General features: G+C 43.0%; 1 protein-coding gene across 7 annotated transcripts in view; it reads right to left on the reverse strand.

Moving 5' to 3' along the window:
- Positions 1–16,696: 16,696 nt before the first annotated feature.
- LOC146978555 (RNA-binding motif, single-stranded-interacting protein 3) overlaps positions 16,697–25,842 on the reverse strand; it is a 260,610-nt gene continuing 251,464 nt past the window's right edge. For 4 of the 7 annotated variants that reach the window (XM_085791295.1, XM_085791297.1, XM_085791298.1 and 1 more), the window contains 3 exons: positions 19,807–19,896; positions 17,807–17,931; positions 16,697–16,889 (listed from right to left, as the gene is read on the reverse strand). In XM_085791295.1, the coding sequence (XP_085647421.1) occupies positions 16,886–16,889; positions 17,807–17,931; positions 19,807–19,896 (219 nt within the window). In that variant the 3' untranslated portion in view covers positions 16,697–16,885. Of the gene's footprint in view, positions 16,890–17,802; positions 17,932–19,806; positions 19,897–25,842 lie in introns of those variants that run through there. The other 3 variants (XM_085791296.1, XM_085791301.1, XM_085791302.1) reach the window with 2 other exon arrangements.

The following is a 25,842-nucleotide window of genomic DNA, read 5'->3' on the forward strand; positions in this document are numbered from 1 at the left end:
TTTCTAAATAGAAACTCTCCATTAGAGCTAATTTCAAGTGGTCAGCAGATGTTTTAGGCTCTGATCCTATGATAATGTGGGTAGTGACACATGTGTGAGACAAGGTTTTCACAGTCATGTAATTCTTTCATAATTCATGTGTGTGAGCACCACTGCATGTGTCAAGACCTCTGCATTAAATGAATGGAGCCAGATTTTTTGTAATGTTTCATTTATTTTCCATGTGGAGCCATTTAAATGTGTTCCTTTACAAAGTTCAAGCATATTACATCATGCGCTCTTTCCTAGTGCAAGGACATGCAAAATTTGTGTAGACATTGTTAAAGTAGCATAATGTCAGTGCTGGATACATAAACAGCAGCATCCAAGAAGCAGAAAAAGGTTAATTGAAAACTCTTCTACAGTGGGGATTTCTGTAGACATGGCCGTCATCATTTTATCTTCATTGGTATGCTAGATGTAGCTTTTCAAAGAAGCAGCAACTGACAACCACACAAGCAGCTGAAAGGTCAAAAGGTGAGTGTGAAGTCCCTTATTTGAAAGTGAAAGTGCTGATTGTAAAGGTTATCAATGTTTCAAACTGCCAGCTAAGAAAAGTAATCACTCTCAATAGATAAAGTGATAGTTTGTCATGTTTAAGGCTGTAGCCACTGAGTTGTAGCAATGATGACAAAAAAAAAAAAAAAAAAAAAACTACGAACACTGCTAGCAAAGATTTGTTAGCTCTGTTTCTGCTCTCTGTTCAGTCCTGAAGGAGATATTTGACATAGAGGCTACATTTACAGGACAGCCATTCACTCTGTGTGGTATATGAGAGCCATGAGATTCAACCAAAATAGTAACGTTACAGGCTATAAAACCAAACCAATGGGAAACTATGAAAGGAAGTAGAAAAGCTCTATACACCTGAGGACAGCCGCCAAGTTGGGTGATAAATATATCTGGTTACACTTGGTCATGTGATTATTAACAAAACAAAAATATTGAGTCTAGTTTCTTTACATAATAGTGAGTAAAATCCTGTCACCCTCTACTCCACAACGGCTCTTACTGAGTCACAACGTTGACTTGGAAAAGTCTGATCTACTTTTTTTTTTTTTTTTCCTTTAAGAGGAAACCAGACCAGACAGTTCTGAGGCCAAGATTTTGAGACAGCTAATCTGTGCTGGTGGCTGTTTTGCTCTTTACTATCCTCAGGCTTGGTCTGTGGCTCACACACATACACACACACATACACACACACACACCGACACATACAAGCAAACACAAATGCTGCAACCATGTGATACATGCATACGTCTCCATGTGGATGAATTCCAGAGAATCATCAAGAATGAACTGCACGGTAAATTGTAGACGTGCAGACAAACAAAAGTCAGCGCAGACACACACAGATAGAGTTAAATACTCCACATGTGGGAGTACTTAAGAGAGCAAGGGCCCCTTCTGACTCCAGTCTCACCTATGTCGGGATTCTTTGTAGTTAAGCAGAGGGTTAGTCTGCCGCAGCCATAACATGTGTAATGTACCGTACCTCTAGAGAGATTAGAGATTAGAAAACATTCTGCTCGACTCAGGAAACACAGTATTGAGTTTAGTCAGCAGTGTGTATGAACGTGTGTGCGAGAGAGAAAAAAAAACAACATGATATACTACCTTTGCAGTATATCACCTTAAGCTGTGTGAGGTTTATGGGTGCATGGTGTCGGTGTGTGTGTAGGGCATGGACCACTGACCCAGAACAAGAAGCACTTATTTCTTTCCTCTGCTTACAGTCGACACCCCCTGTGCGGCGTCTTAAATCCAGAACTGCCTCAGTCAGTCAACACCGACCTTTCACAGACTGAGACGCAGCGTTTCTACCACCGTATTTATAGATTGGTATTTCCCCTGCTTGTTGGCGTTAACCAAGTCCACCTTCCATTGTTATTCTCGCTGGAGAGGGCATGACATTTGTGGTATATGCACCATTCTTTCACATAGCACGTAGCCTGATGAGGGCAAAGGGTTATCCAGCTGACAGATGAATTGAACACCCAGTGATATGGAAAACAAGAGGGCCTGCAGTGACATCTGTGGCATTATAATATATTGGGAAATATAAAATAAAGGATAAAGACGATCCATCATTGCACACGGGCCTATTGTGAATTTTGACGCTTGTGTTCGATATGAAAACGCCAGTTCAGTTTATACAGTAGGCAGGTTTAGAAACAGCTCCATTATGGGGCAATTTAAGATGCATCAATACATCTTATTTGAGGATGAACAAGTTCAGGTTTTAATATTAGCCATTTTCTCTATATTCACCGTCTTTATCTCCATTCAAGATCCACATACTGTACTAGCTTTTTCCAGAGCTTTCTACTGCATCTCATCATCAATGCTGTATTATATTCCTCATGTAGCAAAATGAGACAACTAAGCAAACTCTGCCTGCTGTATCAATATGTAGCTTCCTTGTAGAAGGGGGTGTATTGTATAACTAAAACAAACATCATTCTTACCATCATATATTTCCTCACACATCAGGGTCACATCTGGAGGAGCCGGGGTGCACCGGAGGCCCCAGAAGCTGGAGGTGATTTTTATGGCCCCATATGTCAGTAGCTCAGACGTATTCCCTTTACAGTGCTAGAAATGTGCAGCGCCATGTCGGCCGCATGTGTAAAGCATGTGTGGTCTTCTTCTTGCTACCATGAGAACTGTTTATCCACCTGCACGCTGTTGCTGAGGATCACATCGCTCGGCCTAGAGGTGGTAGTGGGCTGTCAGGACCTCATCCCGCAGCCCTCCAGCTCTGACGGGCAGCAGAGCAGAAGACAGGAGGTGAATGATGGATCTTTTCTCTTGTTCTCTCTCCATTTGTCTCTTTCTTTTCACACCTTCTCTCCTTGTCACCGTTTTCGTCTTCCTGCAATATATCCTTTCTCTGCTTCTTTATCCTCCCGTTTCTCTCCCTACCTTTGCCCTCATTTGTGCAACCCTTCGATTCACCTTTCTGCCCTCTCCCTTTCTTTTTACACCAACCTTCCTCTTCTGGCGCCATCTCTCCCTCCATTCCCTCAACTCTGACCTCCCATTTCCCTCACTCTATTGCCATCGTTGCTTTTGTCCTTCTCTCTGTCTCTCTCTGTCTCTCTCACACACTTATTGAATGCACACAATCACGAGACACACTTGAGACACTCAATGACTACATTCTCGCTCATTATATTTTGCACTGGCCTCTCAGAGGTAAATTTCATGGCTTAAAATGCCTGTATGGATGATTTACTTCATTCAGTGGCTCACAAGGGAAAAGGGATGGTTTATCCGATCCTTAGTGGAAACTGGATTAAGGGATTTTAAAGATTTATTTGAAGGAAACACTCAAATGTGTCCTATAGGATCTCTGTGACATGCCAGTAGGGGGTGAACTTATGATTGTGAACCTACAATGAATTTAAATTGGATAGTGTTGCTGTCGGTTGGAAACCTGCAACATCACTTTAGTTTCAGTGGGACTGTGCTTGTCTGGAAAATATTGATGTGAAACAGGAGGCTATAGATCATGACATTTTTCACACAGGATAGATAAATATATATATTATACACTGTATATAAAATATATAATACATATACTTATTTTGGCAAGTATTATTATATTCCTTCCTAAAATAACCTTGCAGTCTGATTTTATGTAACCAATATACTCCAGAGACACAGTACACACAGAACTTAGTATATTCACTTCCATATTTATATTTAGGAACATTTGGGAGATCTCATGTTATTTGTAGCTTCTGTGAAGTTACAGTAAATTAAATATGGTTCCTATTATTTGTCTGTTTTCTCAAGCCCACTTTGGTCCTCCCTCCCTCCTCCCCTCTCTTCATCTCAGTCATACAGACAGTAAAATAAAAAACTATAGTTATTGTTTTTCTGTCATGAATTCAGCTTCAGTGGGAAGGAGAGTAAAGGTTAGAACTTGTGTCCGGCCTGCTGGGAAGCATCCGTCTAAATATATTCACTCATGTGCACACTCGCAAACACATGACTGTTTACACTCTTATTATTTCCATAATTGGAATTAGTTTTGATATCTAGATGTTTTCCCTGTTCCTCTGAGCTCTTGCATCTATCTGTTGCCTGAATATATCCGGTTAGCTCTCCTAGTCAGAAACTGTGTCTCCATGTCAGATGATACTGGCAGAACTCCTCTTACTGGGCAAAAACAGGTCCAAATGATACAGATGGGACGAGCTCAGTACTTCACTGACTTCAAATAGTGAAGTGTGTCGAGTTGGTAAAAAGAAGAACTTCAAATTCCACAGTCCTAATGTGTGTGACAGTGACTGCACTTATATTAAACGTAAAAAGCAGCAAACAAACTATCTTAAACAGGAAGATCATCTTCAATCACAGGAGTTTTCAATTCTTCCTTTCCTTTGTGCTGAAGTTCAGTCACTTGGGGAAACACCTGTTTTCTTTCAAGTTGTCCTTAGACAGTGGGTTAACTTGAAGGATAATGCTGATTTATTGTCACTCACATTCATTGGATTTTTCCTGTGTTATTTTCACTGTAGTCCCTCCACTCACTTCAGCTTTTGAGTCAGACAGTTGGTATACACATTTATGTGTGGCACATAGTTTTGAATGGGAGATAAACGGATGGTGGCCATGCACATACCAAGTCAGAATGTGGCCTTTGTTCAAACTTAAATAAATGACTGTGACTATGGTGCGAGAGGCCAAGGTAGGAAGTTTAAGAGCTGTGTTGTCATAGCCTTGACTCCCATGCATTAACTTTTAATTTCAATTTGATAGTAGGCCTACTCTTTAAAAAAATGTATCGCATATTACGGTAGCTACACACCAACAGGTTTAAATCCAAAAACAGGAAGCATTTGCCCCCAACTTACTATAGGCTAAAGCCAAAATAATAGTACCTGGGTTTCATTTTCAGTATATGGTTAAACTTACATGGTATTCATTTTGGAAGAGGGTATTGTCTTTACTCACTTTTCTGATGATTTTAGTGACCGGCTGGGAAAGCCCATTGTCCTGTGGCCAGCAGGGCAAAGTAGGAAACCTGTGCTGAGGCTTGATCCAGGTGCAGAAACCAGCCAGTACCTTTACTGCAGCAGCACACCTGGCCATGTCAGATCCAAGATATAGGGGTAAAATGAACTTACAGTTGATAAAGTATACAATATTAATAGTATTATAGCTGTTTTGGATCCATACTCACTCTGCAGCTTGGTGAGAAAACTTGCTTTCCCCGCACATGAAGTGGCCTAAGATAGCTGACAACAGCTAGTTAACAGCAGCTCACACAGTTCACAGGCCCTCTAATTTATGCTAATCTATCAAACTCATCAGGTGAATCCACTTCAAACTGCTCTCCTTCATGTTTTATCGAGGTACATCCTTCCATAAAACAGCTGTCTCTTAGCTCCACAACGTGAAGGCGGGTTTACCGAAATTCTTGACAGAACTTGACATCTCCACTATTCACCTGCGTAGGTCGGTTTAGCTCCGCCCCGGTTTGGTTGATACTGATTGATTGACAGACTGGGCCTGTCAGTCTACTCGCGGTCTGAGACGTTTAAGGTCAATCCCAAACATAGAAAATTGCACTACTTATTTCACAGTGAAAAGGATATATTTCAATATACAAAATACTTGAACAAACAGGATATGAAAACAATATGTGGGGGGAAAAAGTAATGTGCCAGATTACCAAGCAAACAACTTGTTTCACAGCACACATCTGACTTGAGGTGATTTGGAAAAGCTATTATTAACATCAACAATGGGTTCCAGTAAAACCATGACAGTGTGAGAGTGAACCAGCATGCACAACAGCAGGTCCCTGAATTAAAACAATGAGATGGATTTTAGCCAACATTCATTTTTATTATGTAGCCTACACATTAACTTTTCCTACTGTGACATGTTGAAAAGTGTAGTAGATGGATGATCAAAACCGCTTTGTTGTAACCTATAGCCTAAACCTGGATCTAAAGACAACATGTTATGTAAATAGGCTACATGTGATCCTTCACATGTGTCAACTTCATGGGGTGATCGGAGTAATATGAGCACAGTCAAAATGATTGGACATTTTGGGGCTAGTAGGAGGAAGTGAGGCTTTAATGTAAAAATCATGAGGTATTGGCTTTACTCACATCCTCAATTAACACCTATTGTCACCATAGTATTGAGAACAGAGCTGGGCCCTTGGCACAGACCCACCGCTGTGCCACCTGGGGAACAATGCCTTCTGTGCAGCCCCCAGGATCTCCTGGGATGCAATTGTTCCGCTAATGTCATTGTAAACTTCAACAGGCTTTGGCTGCGCTCCCAATTCCTGCAACACAATGATAGTAATTCATCATGGGAATATTGAAATGGAGCTGCTGTCTTACTGAGTGTTGCCACAGGGATTCTTTTGTGGATGTGGGCCGAGACATTCGTGTTTTTCGTTTGTTCCACTGTTGGCTTGAGGAGCACATCTGGTGAAGACGTTCACACCTTGTTTATCAATACATGCTGAAGGGCTGAATTTGATAAGGCTCTTTAAGCAGGTGGGAAAATAACATGGACACGAGTTGCTTTAATGAGTTTTTCGACCACTTGGGGGCAGAAACTTCCGCAACAACAATAACTAACAAACTATTGGCTGTTTACACATCCAGCCAACTGGGAACTTGAGTTCTGATTTGAAGTTGTGTCTCTCCAGCCACCTGAAAAAAAAAAGTTTGTACTACTATGCACTTAGTAGCTGTCAGTCTTTGTTTAGTTGCCATCTTTATCTGTCTTATATGGCGCTTATTATACAGTGGCTGAAAATGACTGCTGCTACTGGAGATTGGTTGTAAAAAGGTGCTTGGAATAAGCAAAGACAAGCAGGTTGTGGCTTTTCTTGTTTTGACCATTTGTGACTAAACTCTGGGACCTGGCAGCATCACAACATTCAAGCTGCAGCAAGGCAAGTGAACATGAGCAGACAGGCCTCAGACAGGTTGTCAAACATCCAACAGTTTAACCAGATTATCTAAACCACTTTAGAGGTAAACAAAAGTGAGTGTGCATGAAATGTCATTAGTGGTCCCTCATTGCAGGGAATTTGTGCTCCTATAACTGCAGCTTGTGCAGTGTGTAAATTTTGAACCAGGAAGTCCCTTTGTAAATTGTAACAGATGTTTACAGCAGACCCACAGAGAAGCAGAGTGATCGTACAGTAGCATACACCATTCATTTGTTTTTGCCACTTTGCCAAACAGAAATCTGTTTAAACCCTAAATGATTTTCTGACTGTTGTTGCCTTGTTGGACTTGTTTACCGATGTCATGGCAACTTCATATCTCAGCAAATAAATTGGGAATTCCGCCTTATTATCACTAATTGGGATGATGACCGAAATTAGAAAAATGAAATCCCAGTAGTAATAAACTGCAATCCTCCTTCAATAATTCAAGATTAGTGCCAAGATTATAGACATGTTACTTATGGAATAATGCCTCTTGAATCTAATGGACCTTGACAGTGTAAATATATGAATCATGCTTTTGCCCCACTAATGAGATATCCACATTTAGCTTCTTGTAATGAGGTTTACCAGCCTAATGTTGAATTCACATATTCCTAGATTAAGCGAATAATGAATTCCCCCTCAAAACACCCCAAACCCCTCTTGGGCATTATTTAGATTGCAGCTCAGCAGCACAGACACCCCCTCCCTTCTTTAGTTAATTACGTGTCTCTTAGTGGTGTATAAGCTAATAAAGGAGCACCAGGTGTGTTTGTAGTTGCTGACGACCACAGATTCTTGATTGGATGCAAAACCGCTCAGACCGCACCTGGAAGCTCAGGGTCGTTAAAAGTCCCAATCAAACCATTTCCAGTGAAACCTCTGTTCAGACCAGTCTGGACTAAGACCACTTGTGTTCAGTTATCTGTATTCTGCAACCTTGTCACCCCAGAGGCCTGTACGGATCATTTGTCAGAGGCATAGTATACTGATAACCTTCAGAACCAAAATAACCGTTACAGCCAATTAGTTCTGCTTGTTTTGTACATGTGGGTCATGTGTATTACATCAAGACAATTTACAGAGTGTGGGTTTCTAATCATGGCCATGCCATGATGAAGACTTGTAACGAAACAGCTTATGAATTATAATTTTCTTCAAGCGGTGTTGCTTCAACATAAAACCTGATGCCCAAATGATTTGTAATTTGCACTGGAATAATAAAGAAAAAAAAAAAGAAACGCTGCATCTTTAAACTTATGAACAAGTTTTCCAATCTCCGGGTTATCACAGTATTCATGCCAGGACTTGCCATCAGTTCCCTTATCATCACCAAATACTGCCTCTAGGAAGCCCTCAAAGACATGTTTATCCTATAAAAATGCACATCAATCAGACAATTTGTACAGCAAGTGGGACAGATATATTTTAATGCACATCCAGGCTTTTCCGTCTTAATCTTTGTATATATACGGCAGATGGCAGGCGCTTGATGGGGAGGCTGGTTGTGTTGTCGTGTTGAGTTTCCCTCAGTGGAGATGTCCTTGATCTGTATCCAGTGGTGGTGTGTGCGCGTGTGTGTATGGAGGGGTTCTCATTCCTCTGTGAAATACACACACTAGATAACATCTGTGTTGGTATGCTGCACCCTTGTGGTGCTCAGCTGCTACATCTCTATGAGTCCAGATAAGGAAGCTGCTTGGCTCTGAGGGAGTGAGATTGAATCTGTGGCATTTCACTCAATAAAGGATCCCAGTGCATTTCCCCAGATTAAGCAGCCATACAGTGTGCAGTGGAGAAACCCACGGCACCACGGAGAGGTCTCTCAGAGCAGTAAAATGTTTTAAATTACGGCAAATGTACCTTGCTGACAGTTATCTCTTTTGAGCATGGAGGCACTTCCACACTGTCACAGATCAGCAGATGGAAAAATTAAGCTGTAACTCCTGACGACCAAATCCTGTGCATCCAAGTGCACATGCACACCCAGTCAGCCCAATCCGACCAGTCAATTGTTCTCTATTAAGACGTCCTTTGTCTTGAAGTGCCAGCCTTGCTGCCTTGCAGAGACGTCTCAGGCAGTGGAAACTTGGCTACTGTGCAGCTGTGGTATTGACAGTACAGGCGTCCCTTGGAGGTGACAAGGACAGCAATTGATTGGGCCTAAATGAGAGTGAAGAGGTAGATTGATTGCCATCGATCCACTTCTTCCTCCAGCAGGCTCCTCCATCTTTGATTATGACCACTTTACGCCCAATCAAGTGTGTGTGAGGCCGTGATGGGAGAAATCCCATTGAGAGGTATTAGATCCATTTGCAAAGGCTGTAATTATGAGAGGATGTGAGGGCCCAAGGTCAACACGCAGCAGGTGCCATCAGGCTGGATGATAATAATAGGGCTTCCTCTTGCTTCCCTCTGCAATTTAGTCATATTGATAATAGGCTATAGTAAAGATGGTGTGTTCTCTGTGTGTGTGTTCCTTAGAGGATGCTCGGTGCATAATAAATGTTTCCATAATAATGGCCTGAGGCAAGCAAACAGCGCGCTGTGATGAAACACAATCATTTGTGATGCAGATTGAAAGACAACAGTGCTCCTTGGTGCTTTTTTCCACATTTTTTTATTGAAAGCTTCATCAGAGAGAAAAAAAACAACTCATAAAACCCAAGTCAGATCCTAACATCCACAGATGTACAGATAGTTTTCTCAAAGATCACACACACTGAGCAGCGTGTGCGAGGCGTGACCATGTCCTCCTCGGCGCTGAAACAAAAGAAAAAGTGAAAAAGAAACAGAAACAAGAAAAAGAGAAAACAAACAAAAACCAAATTAAAAACCGCTCTGCTGTCCTAATAAATAGTTTCTCTCTTCTTCTTCTTTTTTTTTTTTTTTTACCCGGTAACTGACTCCCATGCCTAACACACTTTCTGTGCTGGCTATCTCTAAACAATTTGGTCGGCCATTTCCTAGTCATTGTTGGAAATCGTATTTCTCAGGGAGCTGTTTGAACTCCATGAGGAGTGTGCTGGCTGGCTGGCTGGCTGACTGACTGACTGACTGCGCTCCTGGGGTTGTGTGGCCAATCGATAGCTCTCATCAAAGGTGGACCGAAGCATCAATTAAAAAGCACAGGGCCTCGCTCTTATGGGGGGTAGTTTGAGCAATTTTCCCACTGCATTATGTGTGTGGAGAGTGTGTGTGTGTGTGCGTATGTGTGTGTGTGTAAGCGCTGGTCTGTGATGAGTTATTGAGCCACGGTTCTCCTTTACACTCTGCTGTGAGAGACAAGCTGTGAGAGTAACTCTGAACTACTGTTTTCCTAACACACAGGAATCAATGTGGAACCGCTACGACTCCATTCACAAAGGATGAATCTGCAAGAGCCCTCGCAGCAACTGAGTATGACATGTAACACATCTAATGAGTTTCCTCCTGTGACAGCGTGGAGGCCACACTACATAAATGACATTCCTAATCATGTCAGAGTTAGGGATGGTGGCAGTGACTGAGAGGAACGGTGCGTAGCGGACGGATTGAGAAAACTTTTTCTTTCCTTTTCTTCTCTGTTTTTTTCTTTTAAAGGCAGTGAAGTAAGCACCTTGCCTTGATAGACTGACACTGGAGAAAATCAGAATGTAGGTAAAATCTCAAGATCTGTATTTATCGGGGATCCGAGCGAAGGTAAGCTCACAGAAAATCAGATTTACCTTGTAGAGGGTGTGTGAGTTATCGAAAGAGAACTGACGGGGAATGAAATGTTGAAATGTTCCCCACATATTTTTCTTTATCTAAAGCATCCTTCATTCTCCCTTCTTCAAACAGTAGCCGAAAACAATTCAAAGCATGTGATTTTGACTCTCTTGGGGCACCAGATGAGTGAGATTTACCATATTATGAGATATTTTCAGATAGATGTTTAATCTCAAAACTATGCTCGTACTAAGTTTTAATGATTGCATAAACTTTACTTTCTGGAACTATGGCAGCAGATAGGACCAAACAGGATCATCCTAACACTGTGAGAGTGTCGGGCCCAGGTAGACGCAGCTATATGAATGACACGCCAATCTGCTGTCCTATGATTTGACCTATGATCCAGGGCAGCGTTTCATAAACGGCTATGTCTAATGCAACTGGTGTTAGCAACATGTTTCAGACATTTTCATCAAGTATTCTCTTACATTCTCACGCCGGATCACAAGCCTGGCGTTTGTTTTGATTTGTGAAACATGTCAAAACTTTAATTGGAGGACGAAATCTCATGTTGCAAATCATAGCCTGTGTGCTGCCAATGAGATGAACTGGGCTCCCTGGATCTCTGGCCAAACGTCTCCAGGACGACGAGAGAGCAACAGACTGGAGTCTTTCACTTTGATGTTTTTTCCTGAAGGTGACTTTGAGTGGGAAATGCTAAGGTATACTAAATATAAAATGCAAGCATGGAAGGGGTGGAAAATGATGAGTGACTTTGTAGAAAAGAAGAGAGAACAAGAGAGAGAGAAAGAGAGACAGTCTAGGTGTGATGGTGCAAGACAGGAAGAGTGTGTGTGTTGCTAATTAGCAAGGGGTCAAGCTGGTCACCTCCTGGGATTCTGTGGCGGGGACATACTGCTGCACTAAGATGGAGAAACTCCAGGCTATGACCACGTCTGCCCGGCAACATGAGCTAATGATCCCCTCTCTCTTTCTTTCCTTCCTTCTTTCTTTCTTTCCTTCCTTCTTTCTCTCCCTCCCTCCCTCTCTCATGCACACACGCTGACACACACACCCTCTCTCTCTGGCATGGCTGGCTTCTGGTTTGTGCTGACACATGGGCTGACTGGGAGCAGGGCGTTTCTGCCACAGCCTCCTTAAAATTGCAGGCATGCCTTCTGTACACTTCCATGAAGGTATTGGTATTCTGAAAAAGTACATTATGCTATTGTGCTATTAAGAAAAAGCCATTTCTATTCTATTTGTTCAGTCGGGTAATCTGTCCAATCTTTGTGAAATATTAGTACCGTGCACCAAGAGCAAACACTTGCCTTAACATCTTTTTTTCTTTCTTAAAATCTCCATTAGCAAAATAGAGCTGATAGTCTTTGTTGTGCATTTCTTCCCATAATCTCTTGACTATTTGTAATCCTATTTCCCCTAATGCCATGACTATTGAATCTCAGGCCATTTGTAGGACGATCTGCTCTCTGATGTGCAACTCCTGCATTATGAGTCCTATTAAGCTTCAAAAATGTCTTCAGTACTCTATAAAACAGCAGCTGTAAAAGTCTAGAGAACTCGGTTGTAGCTATGCTGTATTCATAACCTTACTACAAGTTGAACCGTCGAGTAGAACAACTCCTCACGCACACACACACACACACACACGTTCAGACACACACATACTAGCTTAAAACTGGTTAAGTTATAGTGTAGCAGCTCAGTCGTTTAAAAATGGTTCAGACACAGTGAGTTCATGCAACAATGGCGAACAGATGAGCAGTGTGGGCACGTCCAGGGAGCTCTAAAGCCCAACATTTGTCAGCTGTTAGCCTTTAAAGACTGTAATGTGGCAGAGACTTATTCATCGGGAGATAAGAGCGAATCATAGCCTTGAGGCAAGTGAAAGCAGCTGCTGAGTGGCAGATCAGATGAAAGGGAAAGGGCAGGTGTTGATTTGATTGGACAATAAATAGCTGGATTATCACTGAGAGACAGCTTGAATGACACATTTGGCTCTTCACCTCCGTTGGTTGGATGGAAGACGAGAACGGACAGCAGGTATGTACAGTGTTACCGTGGAGAAGAGACGTATGTATGGCTTTGAGAGTGTAGTGCCAGACAAGAAACCTGCGTCCCTGCTTCTTTTGTGTGTTTTCAAGTGGACAGGCCGCCCACAAAGAGCGAGGTCACGGCAAAGTGATCAACAGTGGCCAGCTCGTCACAGAGATCAGTGGACACAATGAAGGCACAAGCCCGAGACAGCTTCCTCTTTAGCACCATAGAGTAGCTTTGATATTGTGTGAGGCGTTTCTTCAGCACACCTTCCTTAACACGCTCTCCCATGTGCTTTGCTTCTTTTAACTATCACCTCGATAATTTGGAATCATTTGGAAGCTTTGTAGGAAGGCACTCGATGTACAATTTGATTGTTCGTTACAAGCTTCGCCACGCACGATGACGTAGCTTGCCTGTAATGTGCACAACACGCCAACTCGTCCCAAAACGCAGCGCCGGACTTCGATTTGAATGAGTCACATTAACTGCGTGAGCTCAATTGCAATTGTCACCAAACAAAAAGCTCCTTCTCTGTTTGGAAGAAAAGGGCCTTTTGAGGGACACTGGAGTGGATCCTATTGCCCCGGAGGGAGACAAATTGGGCCCGTCAAGCCTCATTGCGAGAGTGACTGAAATTGGTTTGTGGTTCTGCTTCTGCACCATCCAATAAAGAGAAGAAACCTCAGAGAGAGAGCAGGAGAGAGGGGGAAGAGGGAGAGAATGACAGCGAGGGAAAATGAGAGCAAAGGAGCCTGGCTTGGCCTTGGCACATTAATGGTGCCAGTGAAGCAAGGAACCCACCCCCTCTCTCCCCGAAAAAACAGGGGTCTTTTTAGTGGCGGAGCACCATGGTTGGGTCAGAGCAGGCGGGCGTGAGCGAACAGAGCAGACACACAGTGCTCCTGACACACACAGGCTGCTGTAATGGGGGCAGAAATGGCTGCTGTCCCACAGGCAATTTCTTCGGGGACAATCCTCAGAGATGAAGTCATCGAAAAAAGCCTTGTGCAGCTCTGAGATGGAAAGACCGGATAAGATGAGTCGGGGGGTGGTTTGTGCAACAAATTGGGACAAGCAGGGGTGTAACTGACACTCAGTGGTGGGGTCGAGGAGGGAGCTGCCATCAACATGTTGTTATGGCCGGTGAGGAGTCTAGTTAGTTCCCGCAGGTGTGCTGACCTCCGCAGCTTTCACCGGGCAATTGATCGGGGGGGATGTTTAAAGACAGACAGCCCCTCTCCAGCCTCTGAACACACTTCATCCTTGTTAGTGTCATGCAGTGATGGCTGTCTTACAATACAAACAGCAAAGTCTCCTGCTTCACAGATGTAAAAATCATTCTGTCTCCGTTTAAAAAGTGTTTTAAAAGGAATAGTGTGACATTTATTCAAAAGTAATTTCCTGGAGTCTGTGCTCTCAAATAATATGACAAAACTCCAGGAAGTCACTGCACCTCGCCAGGAATATAACTCCCAATGAAACCAAATAGTGTCATTATTTCACTGTTTTGTATGGATTCAACAAACCAGGTATAATGTGTCAATCACTGAGCTTTAGAGGTGCTGGAAGGTGAGTATGTGTTAGCTTTGGACAGAGCCAGAGCCGTTTTCCCCCTTGTTTCCAGTCTTTGTGCTAAGCTAAGCTAACCAGCAGCATCGATCAATCCTCTCATCAAACTCGTGGAAAGAGAAGCATTTCCGAAAAATGTCAAACTATTCCTTTAAGCACTTATAACAGTTTTTTAAATAGTCTTTGGCTGCCACACACGAACATTGGGTCAGTGCCAATAAGTTTATGCAATCATTGCCACAGATGTCAAAATATATATTTTTTGTAATTAGCAACTTATCTGATGTACAATATGCATAAAACACCACTCATCTGGTAATCTCAGCAGATAAACACTCCAAAATGTGGCCTAGATTTGGTGATGTCGACATGACGGGGATTAAAATGAGGTCAAACAGCAGCGGGGAGATTCCCAGTTCAACTCTTGAAGCTCAGTACGCTGAGAAATGGTTGAGTTAGTTACGGCTGAATCAAAGAGATAAAGAGACTGAGGACAGAAATCACTAAGAGTACAAAGCTGGAAGCAATGCATCCAAGACCACGGAGCGTAGCAAGCAACATTCCCAAAATCTGTTTTCCTAAAGTTTTCCCTGCAGGATCTGAGAGAGAGAGAGAGAGAGAGAGAGAGAGAAAGAGAGAGAGAGAGAGGTGGAATGCACCCACGGTGTGCGAAAGCATCGTTAAAAGTGATGAGACATACAAAGAAATGAAAAAACAAGAAAAGGAGGAGAGGAAGAAATAAAGAGTTTTGGTAGGGCTGCCACCAGCTGCATTACACATTTAAATACTGTCTGAAGGGCGTGTATGAAATAAGTGTGTGCATGGATGTGTACATACAGTACAGTGTGTGTGTGTGTGTGTGTGTGTGTGTGTGTGTGTGTGTATCGGCGACAGTTTGGACAACTGTAGAAAATTAGCTTAAACCCGGTGAACAGAAGATGTAAAGAAGGATAGTAAGGACTGGTCCGGCCATCAAGGTCAAATAAAAAACAACGACAACAGCAACAACAACAACAACAATATCAACATTAACATCAACAACAACATCAACATCAACAACAACAAAATCAAACTGAAAAATGAAAAGGAAAAAACAAAACAAAAGAAAAAACAAAAACAAAACAAAACTCTGGTTCAGAGTGTCTCTTCATCTTTGGTATAAAAATGGCCATCCATGGGCTGCATTTGATCCACAACTAGGAAAGACTACAGAAATTGTCAACAATTTCTTCTATTGCTTTTGCACTGATTGGTTTAAACCGTAAGCTCCTACTGAATCTACTGTTGTTTTTTTTTATTTCACTGCCAGAATTTTTCCGTAGTTTTTTTTCTTTTTTTTGTTCATTTTATAATTTTTTTCTTCTCCTTTTTTTTTTCTTTTTGCAGTGTGACAAGCAAAGCGGGCTAAAAACATCTTAAAGCTCATAAAAAAGGTAAAATGTGGCAGATAAAAAGCACTAATGTCATTGACAGCAACTTTGCCATGTAAAATAATAATTATGATAATAAAAACAAGTTCAGCATTTGCAACAGACTGCATCCACAGTGCAGCATGTTTCCTTATGTTTTCATATTTTCCTCATTGTGAAAAATCTCTTCAGAGCTTCATCTCCCCCCCCGCCCCCAAGTCTTTTTCCCCAACAGACATTTTGTTTTCTTCTGACACTTAGTTACCTCTGACATAATAATTATCAAAGTTTTCTTCTAATGAAGAAAAGAAAAAAAGCTCTTCTCTATTAAATCTGTACAGCTTATGTGATAGATTCTTTTTTCCTCTTTAGAACAACTCACCCAGTGTCTTGTACCCTCCAAGTGGTCCAAGAGACTGATTTTGTTTGCTTTTTTTTTTTTTTTTCCTAACCAGACGTCAGAGTTTAACTCTGTAAAAAGTTTCTGGCGCCCTTCAAATTAAGGCCATGAAGATTCAAGAAAGAAAAAACACTTTGTTTTTGAATATATCTAGAAAACTAAAATTTAACACTAGAACATAAAAAAGAGTGAAAAGAAATTGTAGCTTAATATCTGAGGAAGACAATCTCTGTGTGTATCTCAAACTTGACTCCCCTTTTCTAATTACAAAATAAACTTCATCACCTACCTGCGCATTCAACGTTTGTTTTTGTTTTTTTTTTGTCATTTTTTAAATTTCTTTCTTATTGTTTTTTTTTTCTTTTCCTTTTTTTAAATTTTTTTTTTTTACTTTTTTTAAATTGGTTGAGAATTTTCTTTGAGAAACTTTTCAAGCTTCAGCCCGGCCCTTCAGGCAGGATTTCAGACTAAACAATTTCACTTCTTTGCACTGTGCCCAGCAATTTTCCCATCCCCTTCCTCAGCACTCTTTTCCTCCTTCTTCTCGCGTTTTTCTTTTTCTTTTTTCTTTATTTTTTTCTCGTAGGCCAGGTAGGAAATGAAAAAAGTGTCTCTTTTTTGGTGCCTGGGCAATCTGGAAGCAATCTCTTTCTATTCTCTTTTCCTCACATTCACAGTGCAGCCACCTTCTGTCTCAAGGCAACGCTGTCACAGGAACATTCGCTCAGGCCGTTGCTATCTGATGAAAGAGAAGAAAACAGAGGAAGGGGTGGAAAGATGAAGAGAGAGAGGGAGGGGGGAGAGAGAGAGAGAGAGCGGGTGTGCAATTGTAATCAAAGCACAATATTACAAACACAGAAGAGCAATAGAGCTGACAGCTGACAGCCCAGTCCGAGGACTGAAGCAAAATTCAGCATGTTAAACAGTTGTGAGCAGGTCAGAGGCAAAAAAAAAGAAAAAAAAAAAGCGTTGGCAGAATGACGAGGAAATGACAACAGCTGCCAGGACTAATATGATTCATTTTTATAACAGCGCTGTGTTTCTTAGTGCTCTCATTTTATTTCATTTTTAGACGGGTATTAAATACTGTGAAACCAAACAAAAAAACATTTGTCAAAGACAGGTACCGTGCCGTTTGACTGCCTTTGTAATTTAAAAAACATCACACAGTTTTGTATGATGATGATGATGATGATGATGATATCACACATCAACCAATACCTCACAGGCAGGAAGCTTGTCTACTGTAAAACACCTATCTGAAAAGGATTTATAAATTACCTCATGAGTGAGGTATCATGAGCCATCCATGAGTATCATGTCATTTTATAGAACAAAAAAATACACAATATATATTGTCATATGTAAAGGTTTCTGTAAAACCAACTGGGATATTATAATGAAGAAAATAAGGATGTCTAATCTGGAAAATTAAATACCCAACAAATAAACAGAAATACCTCATTGCATGACCTAAACATGACACAGCACACCCAGAGAAATTAAAGGCATTGATAACTTGGAACAACTACATCTCATGGTAAGTACTGTACTGTCATATTGCCAGTGCTTAGTACTTTCCATTTAAGATTAATGCTAATTTTCTTTAATGGTTAAGTGTCTGAAAGGTGGATATCGCTGACCTGCTGGACTTACTTGGACTGGTATGAGTAAGCAGGGACATGGTCGGCAGCACTGTCCACCTGGATCTGTTGCTGCTGGCCAGCCACCTCCTGTGATGAGGGAGCCACTGTCTGGGGGGAGGCGTCCGTTACCACTCCCTGAGGACACACACGGGAGGAAATGTGTCAGCTCCCAACGCTAACGAGCATCTACCTGCAGTGCTTGTAACATCCTGCTGAAAAGTACAGTATGTGACTGTATAGAGTAAAAGCCTTCTTCTGTCTGTCTGCTCTGTACACACTGTACATCTGTACCAGAGCATGTCTATTCGTCCTGGAAAAGGGAACTGTCCTCTGTAACTTGTCTTCAGGGTTTTTTTCCCCCGCTTAAACTTTTTTTGAGGAGATTTTTCGTTGCCTAAACTGAGAATAAAAGGTCCCTTATGTTGAACACATTGTAAAACCCTGAGAAGAGACTGAGATTTGAGAGTAAAAATAAACCCATGCTGTGTAGATGAGTATGTATATTCATTATAACCATAAGTTAAAATTGTCAACACAAGCATATGTTCAGATGAAAACCAAACAGCTGTATATAAAATAATTATGCAGTACTACAGTAGATGTTGTGCAATGAAATGAGTCGTTAAATATAGTTTAATTTAGTTTTAAGCACTAAAATCTGTAAAGAACATTTGTTTTTAAACTAACAAATAACAACAGGGACATATTAAAGGGATAATGGAAACAAAATATTAACATTAGAAAGCAGACCAAAGAGAGAAATGACATCTTGCAGCGGTTTGACATTGCAGAGGGATTTGTGTACGGCAGCTGAATATACTGCAGGATACAGAAGAACAGAATGTGCTGTATTGGTCGCAGAGTTTCACCTCAATGTCGTCGGTGTAAGGACTTCTTTAAAGATGGCTGTGTGCACTGAATTCATCACAACTACCTCTTAGCCTTTTTATGTGTTGAGCATTACCAATAGCGCCCCATCACTGAGTCATCTCAATCACCTTTAACAAGCTCTCAAGGATACTCCACCTTGTCCATACATCAGCCCTCCAGATACGGGCTGATACGGTGATATACGCCCCGCTGCCGACGCTGGCATTGAGAGGACGACGGCGAGGATGAAATAGGTAAGAGACGCCGTGGGCTACACTACAACTACATCTCTCTCCTCTGTCCAACTCCTTCATGAAGAAGACTGCAACTTTCTGACGAGGGGATGTGCGTGTGTGTGTGTGTGTGTGTGAACGACTAATGGGTCTGTCAGGCGAAACTGTCATTGTCCGTGGCTGGTGGGCTAACCAGAGCTCCATGGCTGACGGATGTGTGTGTGTTCCAGCTACCTACCAGCCCGAACCGGCTGTGGGGAGGGGGGGAGAGAGAGAGAGAGAGAGAGAGAGAGACAGCACCGCTGGCACTGTGTCTCACTTCAGCTCCTGTCATCTGATACACGACTGATAGTCCATCTGAATACGACCACACTGTCAGCCGCCAGACAGCCAGCCCGCTCTCCTCTCCTCTCCTCTCCTCTCCTCGCTGGCCTGCCTGCCTGCCTGCCTGCCTGCTTTCCACGTTCATCATTTCTCAGGCTGGGCTGCCCGAACCTGCCAGGAGCCTCAGACAGCCTCCGAAGAAGTGACAAAGTCTGCATTGCACTTCAAATGTCTTTCCCAAATACTATAAAACTTCTGACTCATCTAGCTTTGCTTGCAGTTTTCATCCTTGTTATTTGCTGCCGGTGCGAGGCCATTTGTTTGGAGAGAATAAGAGCAATTTACAGCACGCTTCAAATGTAATCTGTCTATTTAATGACGGCTCTGCTCTGTTGCAGTGAGCAGCATTTACAAATGATGGAGTGATTGCTTGAGGGTATAAGTGAGTGAGCCGTCAGTGGGAATGTTGTCCTCCTTAGGGTTAGTGTCAGACCTTTTAAACAGGTAGATACATGTGTTTCAACATGAACACAACAGCTTCTTGACTGTTAGCGAGTGCTGTGTGCATGTGTGTGGGTCTTACTTCGACAGGGACGGCTGTTGGAGGCACAGGAGTGTACTGGGGAATGTAGGTCCCTTGCATAGGCGCCGCGGCAGCTGCAGCAGTCATGTACTGAAACACAAACAAAAGACTCACATCAAAGGCCTCGCACATGAAAATTCCTGCTGCACACATTAGAGCACCAAATCCCAATCCAATATTAGACAAGAAACACTTTTCAAACACTGATATTACAATTCCCTGCAAGTCTCTTCTCAGTGCAATTAATCCCCGAAGCCATCGGGAACAGGAGCTTGCTGTGCCCTCAGCATCCTTTGGAGGGCGCTAAGAGAATATGTGTGCACGCTCAGCAGAGCAGAGCAGATGAGAGAGCATGTGAGACAGAGGAGAAGGAGGAAGAGACGTCCTGCTGTTCCACCAAGACTTCACAGGCAGGCAATAGCACCAGGCCACAACTGAGAAGATAAAAAATTAAAAAAAGAAGAAAAAAAAGAAAGAAAGCTGAAGGGAAGGAAGGGGAGAAAGAGGGAGCGAGAGGAAAGAGAAAACAGGAGGTCTGTTTTCTGTGGCCTATATTCCTTTAGTCATGCCTGCTCTGGCTTTTAACTGGATGCTAGCTCGCTCCATGAAGGCCATTTTACAGATGTGACACAGGTTTGGTTACATGACAGCCACAGGGCTTTCACATGCAATATGAATGAAGACACAGCACTTCCGTGGGGCTTTTTCTGAGACTTGCTGTGAATGTATGGAGTGGTTGGTGTGTGTGTGTGTGTGTGTGAGTGTGAGAGAGATGGGGAACATGTGTGCCGGTATGAGCCTGATTTACCAGTGTGTGCTCTTCTTTTTAATTAGCACATGCCTGTGCATAAAAGATGACTTATCACTATTTGTCTGTCCAACTGTGCACATGGATGTATGTGCTCTCCCGTGTGCAGCGGCATGTTGGGAGCATAGAGTCTGTGCATGTGCGCGTATGTGTGTGTGTGCGTGCGTGTCTGAGTGTGAGAAAGACAAACAAAGACAAAGAAGCTTGGAACGATAATGCTGCAGTACAGCGCCAGCGGATGTGATCCCAGATAAAAGCCACCGAGCTGCCTCTCCGCCTCTCCTCATCTTCCTGCTGCTTTTCCGGACCAAGGAAAAAGGGAAGTACAATCCCTTTCTTTCTGTCTTATTTTTTCCCCTTTGCCTCTCAGTCCCCCTGCCAGTGCTAAAAAGCGTGGCGGCAATATGCAGTAGGAGGCAGTAATGGAGGGGTTGTGCCGGGCTGCGGAGCCTTTCTTGGCTGTGGGCCCGGCAGTGCTGGTGAAGTGTCATTACCGGCAGCGTTGCTAATGGATCGGGTACGGCTCCACCGCTCACCGCTAATGAGAGCAGCTAAAGGCCATGGACATGGGTGATTAACTCCCCCACCGTCGCTACACATGGCCAGGAGGATGCCCCGGGATGGATGCTTGTGTGTGTTCCTGTGTGTGTGGATTTAAGGTTATCACACTTTCAGGGCTGTGACACTCAGGACGGGGCGAGGCACCATATCCAGACTTCCTGACACATTACCACATTACCTCCCCGTGTCATCCCTTCTTCCCTCTCACCTTCCTGTCACTCCCCCCCCACCCCACCCCCTCCTCTCTCTCAGCCTGCTATCGTCTAAAAGGGCCTATCAGATTGTTGAAGTGACCTTCTCCCTGGTGAATCTAAACCATGCATACCAATTTTCTTCGTGACTTTTTGTCTTCGCCTCCCCTCCCCATTAACTTATTCAGCCAACTCACCTGTGAGGGCTGCATGAAAGCAAATGAAGGGAGGCAGGAGATAATTAGCAATATCAAAATCTCCCTGTCAAAGGAGAATGTCCATTTGAAATGTTATATTTCTCTGCAGGACTGCAAAAGGAATTTAAATTAGATTTAACAAGAAAATTTAATAAGATAAGATTTTTTCGTCTACCATAACCATTAGTTAACCTATTTAATGTGGCAGGTCGAGCAGGGCACTTTTCTGCACTCGCTGCTGTGACAAGTCACACGGATGTCAAGTCTGGCTACAGTGAATTGGGTTGCTATGGTGATAAAGATGATTTTTGTCCAATTTCAACTCTTTTAATACTTCCCTGTCCATAGTCAGGGGACAGGTTTGGGCAATATAAAGCATCCCTAATTGGCAATAAATGGTGTTTCACTGTCGCAGTCACACACTCAGCTGCACATACATATCTATGCACACGCACACACACACCTGCGACGGAAGCAGATGGTGCGTGTGTATGTTTGATGAAGGGGGAAGACTGAATAGTTCCTTAACGAGGCTGGTGTGAGTAGACTCCTTAAGTTTCCTCTCCACCATCACTCTCCATGACACACACCGATAACTACAATATACAGTCGCTACGCAATGCAGCGATGCCCAGGATGAAAATCCATAGAATATAGACTGAGCCGCTCTGGTACCACAGTGGTTTGGGCCTCTGCATCACGGTGGAATATAAAAAGCAATTTATGTTTGGTAGGTACAAGTGTGATGGGGCAGTTTACTCTCTGCAATCAGCTTTCCACATGAACAAGGATTTCTGGCGCTGGTGGAACGTAGCACAGCACGTTAGCATGCTTAAATGTCCAAATAAATCATCAACCCTCTCTGTCCGTCACTCAGTCTCCACATCTATCCATCTATTCCCTCTGTGTTGACATGCTGTTCTGTCGCATCGGCTGCAAGGTGGAGGATAACAGTTGGTCAATGCAGGAGCATCCAGCTATTCAGTGTAGGTTATTAATGGCAGAGCAGCGTGGGGATGGGCTCTGATGACTATTGATCTTAGCAGTGGGGATCCTACACGAAGGGAACTATTGGAGCTGCACACCGGCGGCTGTGAATCACAGTGCTATATTACTTCACCACGAGGAAAAAAAAAAAAAAAACTCCATGTCTCGGCCCGTAGGCTTTGTTAGCACTCTGCCTGAAGAGATTTACACTGGCAAAATCAGTGTCAGCTGTTAAATCACTTCCTATCATCAGGCTTACTGTTTAACATTTTACTATTTTAATATTTAGCTACTATTTTTAATTTCAGTTTTACCCACTAGAGCTTTTTTCCTTTTTTGAGTGAGTTTGCATTTATTGTGATGCATGAGCGAAAGGCAGAAAGTTAAAATAGAACAAAAACAACCACAACAAAAACCCCTAACGGTCAAGTTCAAGGTATTTTTTAAAGCAGTATTGATTGATGTTAGTATCCACTTCAGGGCAGAGGAACAAGCTGTGATCACCCTAAAATCTGATATAGTGAACAGTTAGCCAACAGTTCCCTATTTACTATCCACTATTGATTTCCCTTTCAGCCCTGTTTTGGTCTCCAACTCTTAACAGAAATCTCTGTTTCTCCAGGTGCAAAATGCTCCACTACCTTCACCAGTGAACAATATCTGCTGCTGGAAAGATTGACAATGGAGAGATGGAACTAAAATAGTAACAGGGGTGAAATCAAAGCATTAAGCTGAAAGACACTAAAATGCTCTGAAGAGTTGATTGACAACTGTCTGTGGGTTTGTCACTGTGAGTGACACCTTTCACATTAAATAAATAGTCAGTGTTTTTTTTCTTTAAGACTGGCTTGTATTTTAGCCTTAAGAAAAGCTAAAATACTATAAAGGTCTTCCTTTAGAAACCTAAATTAGGCAGCACACACCCACCCTGTACCATGGAAGACGGATGTATAAGCCTGAAATGTCATTACCGCTGTACTTCTTTATTGGCTCAGGCACAAGGTCTGAGTGCACTCCAGAGTCTGCTGCATAAGAACTAAGAAAATACAATCTGAATTCAGAATTAAGTTCTTATTTCACAAGACAAAGTTTAAATTAAGCTCACGAATTTCAATATCAGAGGAATAAAACTTATTCAAGAGTGTCCAGTTCTTGCACCAGAGTTCTTAGCCACAGGCTCTTAAACACATTCAAAATGTAAAATTCAAAAATGCCATGAAAGGTTGTACCTCCCTGAACAATTACTTTCAAGGTCCTGCTAAGACCTGACTGCTCAGTGGTGCCAGCGCTCACCCAGGTGTCAACATGTGCTACTGCTTGAATGTGAAGCTCCGGGAGAGGAGAGTGCACGCTCAGTCAACTTCCCTAAGTGAGTAAAGGGTAAATATAGCCATGCACAGTTAAGGAAATGCAGAGTAACATGCTGTAGCCTACATATGCCTCCCCATAGAAAAAAAACAAACAAGGGAAACAGCCCAGATAATAGAGGAAAGTGCTTCACACAAATCTGTCTTCCAGGGACACAGAAGCTGTCAATCATCTCTGTCACCATGACAACAGAGACCTGGGTTCTACACACCATGACAGGAATAGGATGGAGAACACAGAGGGAAGGTCACCTCTTGTCATGTCAAACACTATGTCGCTCACACACACGCGCACACGCACGCACACAGACACTAACGTACAGTATGTGCAAACACATACACACCGTCACAGATACTAAAATGACAAACAGGGTTTGAGCACAGCCTCACATAGACAGCGACTAACAGGGAAGAGTGAACACAAGGCGTGACAGATAGACTCCTGTTAAGTGGTGAGAGCTGTAACATAGTAAATAAATCAGTAACAGCGCAATATGCAGCAAACAGGGTAAAATAAATCAGTGGGGAGCATGGATGGCATGTTTATGTGTTGCCATCCATAAACACTGAGCCCCAGGTTCTTTAGCATTCTGTACTCAAGTTGTTCAAGACAGACCAACTGGCTGAGCAGGGCGACTATAGCAGTTGTTGAAAACACAACATTTTCTGGCGAAGCGGCTAGATTCCAGAGGAGTGACCATCAGACGGCACCGATCCACGCTTCCTCATTACGAGGCGAGGTTTTCCTTCCTGCTCTTTTTCAACAGGCCAAAAACCCCTCCGTGCCTATCCGTGCTCACCAACGGCACAAAAATAACACGGCGTTCTCGGAAAAGCCATGGTTGCCACACCAGTGTCGCAGCTTTTTGGGGCGGACCGGGTACATTTGGTTCTTTTCTTGGAGAGAGGAGGGAAGCCACAGCCATACACAAACAGCCGCAGAGAGCTCGGGAACAGCCAAGAGTATTCTGAGGTGTGGCTTCTCCTCAAGATAAGTTGTTGACTTTGGAGAAAGCTGCTCATGGCAGGTGCTCTTCTGTGGCAAAGGTTACGTCATGTGACCAGCGGGGGCAATCAAAACAACTCCACCACATGCGTGTGCGCTTGAGGAATGTGCTCTGAGAATATGTGGTGTCCAGTCCAGTTTACTACACGGATAGTTACAGATGCTGGTTCCTAACCCCTTTTTTTTTTTACAGCCTTTCTCAATCAGGCAGTATGAAAGGCCTCTCACATCTGGCTTAGGAATCAGCTTTATAGGAAACATGTCTCAATTCCCAGAGATGATCAAGTGTGGCATGCCGTGTGTGCAGCTCAGCCATAGAAAAGTTATGCTACACAGCACACTGCCTCGGGAAAGCTAAGCAGGCAGAAAGGGGAGAGGCACAGAGAGTAAACCAGAAGTGAAAAAAAAGGAGAGAGAGTGTCTTAACCCATTTTCTCCTATAATACAACCCATCAAACATCAGAGGCCATCATCATAGATTAGCCTGTCTCTAATCCTGGTTGTTAGCACAGCTGGAGCAGATTAGGGAGGGGGCATTCCTGACAGAGCCAACATGCAGTCACAGTCGCTGACAGCTCACCTGGAAACACATGGGTAACTGTACAATACGGCACTGTTTCAATCATGCACACACACAAACACACACGCAGACACACTCAGATCAAAGGTAGTGCTGGAGCAAAGCTGCCTGCTTGCCTGCCCCCGGGCAGCAGGGTTAGGGCAGGAAGTCAGGCTTCAGAACCGTGTGACACCTCTAAGTCGACTTGATCCTGAAACAGGAGGGAGTTCCTGGTTTAGGGGCCAGTGACTGTAAGCGTGCGTGCGTGCGTGGAATAGGGAAAAGTACTGAAGTAATAGATTTGATGTGTGATTTAGAGAGTGAGCGAGACAGAGAGTGTGAGGGAGAAACAGAAATTAA

Source organism: Trachurus japonicus, chromosome 11, assembly GCF_045865225.1.
Source record: "Trachurus japonicus isolate A0001 chromosome 11, Traja_1.0".
NCBI classification, from domain to species: Eukaryota; Metazoa; Chordata; class Actinopteri; order Carangiformes; family Carangidae; genus Trachurus; species Trachurus japonicus.